This window comes from Malania oleifera, chromosome 1, assembly GCF_029873635.1.
Source record: "Malania oleifera isolate guangnan ecotype guangnan chromosome 1, ASM2987363v1, whole genome shotgun sequence".
Lineage (NCBI taxonomy): Eukaryota > Viridiplantae > Streptophyta > Magnoliopsida > Santalales > Ximeniaceae > Malania > Malania oleifera.
Genome location: NC_080417.1, coordinates 134211846 through 134213693, shown reverse-complemented (window position 1 = coordinate 134213693; position 1848 = coordinate 134211846). Strand labels below are relative to the sequence as shown.

Below are 1848 nucleotides of genomic sequence, written 5' to 3'. Positions count from 1 at the left end.
TACTTAATAAAGTGGGAGAAATGATAGGTAGAGAGGTAGAATAATATAAACCCTCAACTAATAATAGAATCAATCACCTATATAATTTAAAATAAATAAAACACCCATGTCTGTAGTGAAATAAATTATCTATAAATAAGTTGGGCAAATAAAAAACACAATATATAAAATCGATCATTCATTGGATATTGACATGATTATTATCGTCCTTTTTCCTTTTTCTTTCGTATTTTGGAGGAGGTATTGCTGTTGGGAAGAGATTATCTAAGCATTGCATTTGAGAGCATGAATTTCATATCTTCGATTTGGGTTTGAGTGTGGACTTAGACAAATTTCAATATAATTTTCTATTACATTTTATCCAATTCCGATAGAAGTCCAAATCAAAGATCTCTCAAACATAGGGAAAGAGTCAATAGTTCATACAACAATCTCAATGTTAAAAGGGGGAGAAAACAATTGAAGAAAATAAAGGAGAGGGAAAGAAGAACTCGGCTTAGAAATTAATATATCTTGATTATTTGAAATAAAGAAAGAGTCTAAAAACTAGGAATATCTTTGACAAGCATTTGATCATATTTCCATATGGACAACACTCTTTAAGTAATGTAATGCATCCACTCAAGCGATTAAATAACTAAGGTGAAACAAACACTCCACCTATAAATTTTAAATAAAAAAGAAAAAAAAATACTCATAATGACACATCTAAGCATGCACGCATATAGTTCCTTCTACGTTTATAAAATCTTTTTGGAAGTAAATTCATATATATATATATATATATATATATATATATGTTTTAGTAAAAGAGGGAAGCACCTCCTAACTTTATTAGAAAACCTCTCACTTATAGTGGAGGATATGAACGGTTCAAGTATATCCACATAAACCATTCTCACATTTAACCCCCAAAGTGCATGCGTTGTTGCACTGACCGCAATGAGATGCATTAAAGGTAACATTGGTGCAGGTACCCCCACAGCAACGCTCTCCGAAACTGCACTTGTGCCCACATTGCCCACAGTTATTCTTGTCTCCGAGGACATTTCGACAATGCTTCTTGCAGCATGAAAGACGGCTCTCTCCGTTGTTTGCTGAAACTCCATTACAAATATTGTTTTTAACAGCATCACAATGTGCGCCTTTCTTTACAATACTTGTGAGAAATCGACTCCTTAACGACCCAGTGTTGAGAAACGGAGCATCAATTATATACTCTTCATAGTCTTCAGGGTTGTCGGTCATCAAAGAGGCCATAGGAGAGGGCGAGGCTGCTTGTGACATAAGAGGGAAGGCAAGGGAGAGAAGAATGGCAGTGAGGCTGAGGAGAGCAGTAGCCATTGCTGATGACAAATTAAATTGATCTCAGTATAGTTCCAGAGGAAGAGCTAGCAAGCAAGTTCATGAGTTGAAACCTGGGGAGGTGGATGGGGTATTTATAAAGCTTGGGTTTGGTGATAAAATAAGTATATTGTGATGTTTGGAAAGGGGGAGTTCAAGTTCTACTTACACGAGTTATTCAATTATAGGACAAGTTGCACAGTATCCGCCCCCACAGGTTTCAAGTATTGGCCAATGGACAGGTTGATTGTTGGATTAGTTGAGGGAGCACTAGGCCCTCTGTGGAGTCTTTGAAATAAGAGTTAAAAGAGGGAATGGGCCACCAGTCCAAGTAGTATGGAAAGCAGCAAGACTCGGCCATAGTATAATACCCAAATCCACATTGCCGAATAAATAGTAGTCCACCCAATACTCGCACAATCATTCAAAAACCATTATATAATACACCTAGGGAGAAAGAGACGTGAGATGTTTATAGAATTGATGCTGGTGCGCTTAGTGACT

At 36.7% G+C, this 1848-nt stretch overlaps 1 protein-coding gene across 1 annotated transcript; it reads right to left on the bottom strand.

Annotated features, from left to right (window-relative positions):
- Positions 1-873: 873 nt before the first annotated feature.
- Positions 874-1344, bottom strand: LOC131149055 (protein GRIM REAPER-like). Its single transcript, XM_058099112.1, has one exon. It carries the CDS (start codon positions 1342-1344, stop codon positions 874-876), a length of 471 nt encoding a protein of 156 aa, XP_057955095.1.
- Between the last annotated feature and the right edge of the window lie 504 nt (positions 1345-1848).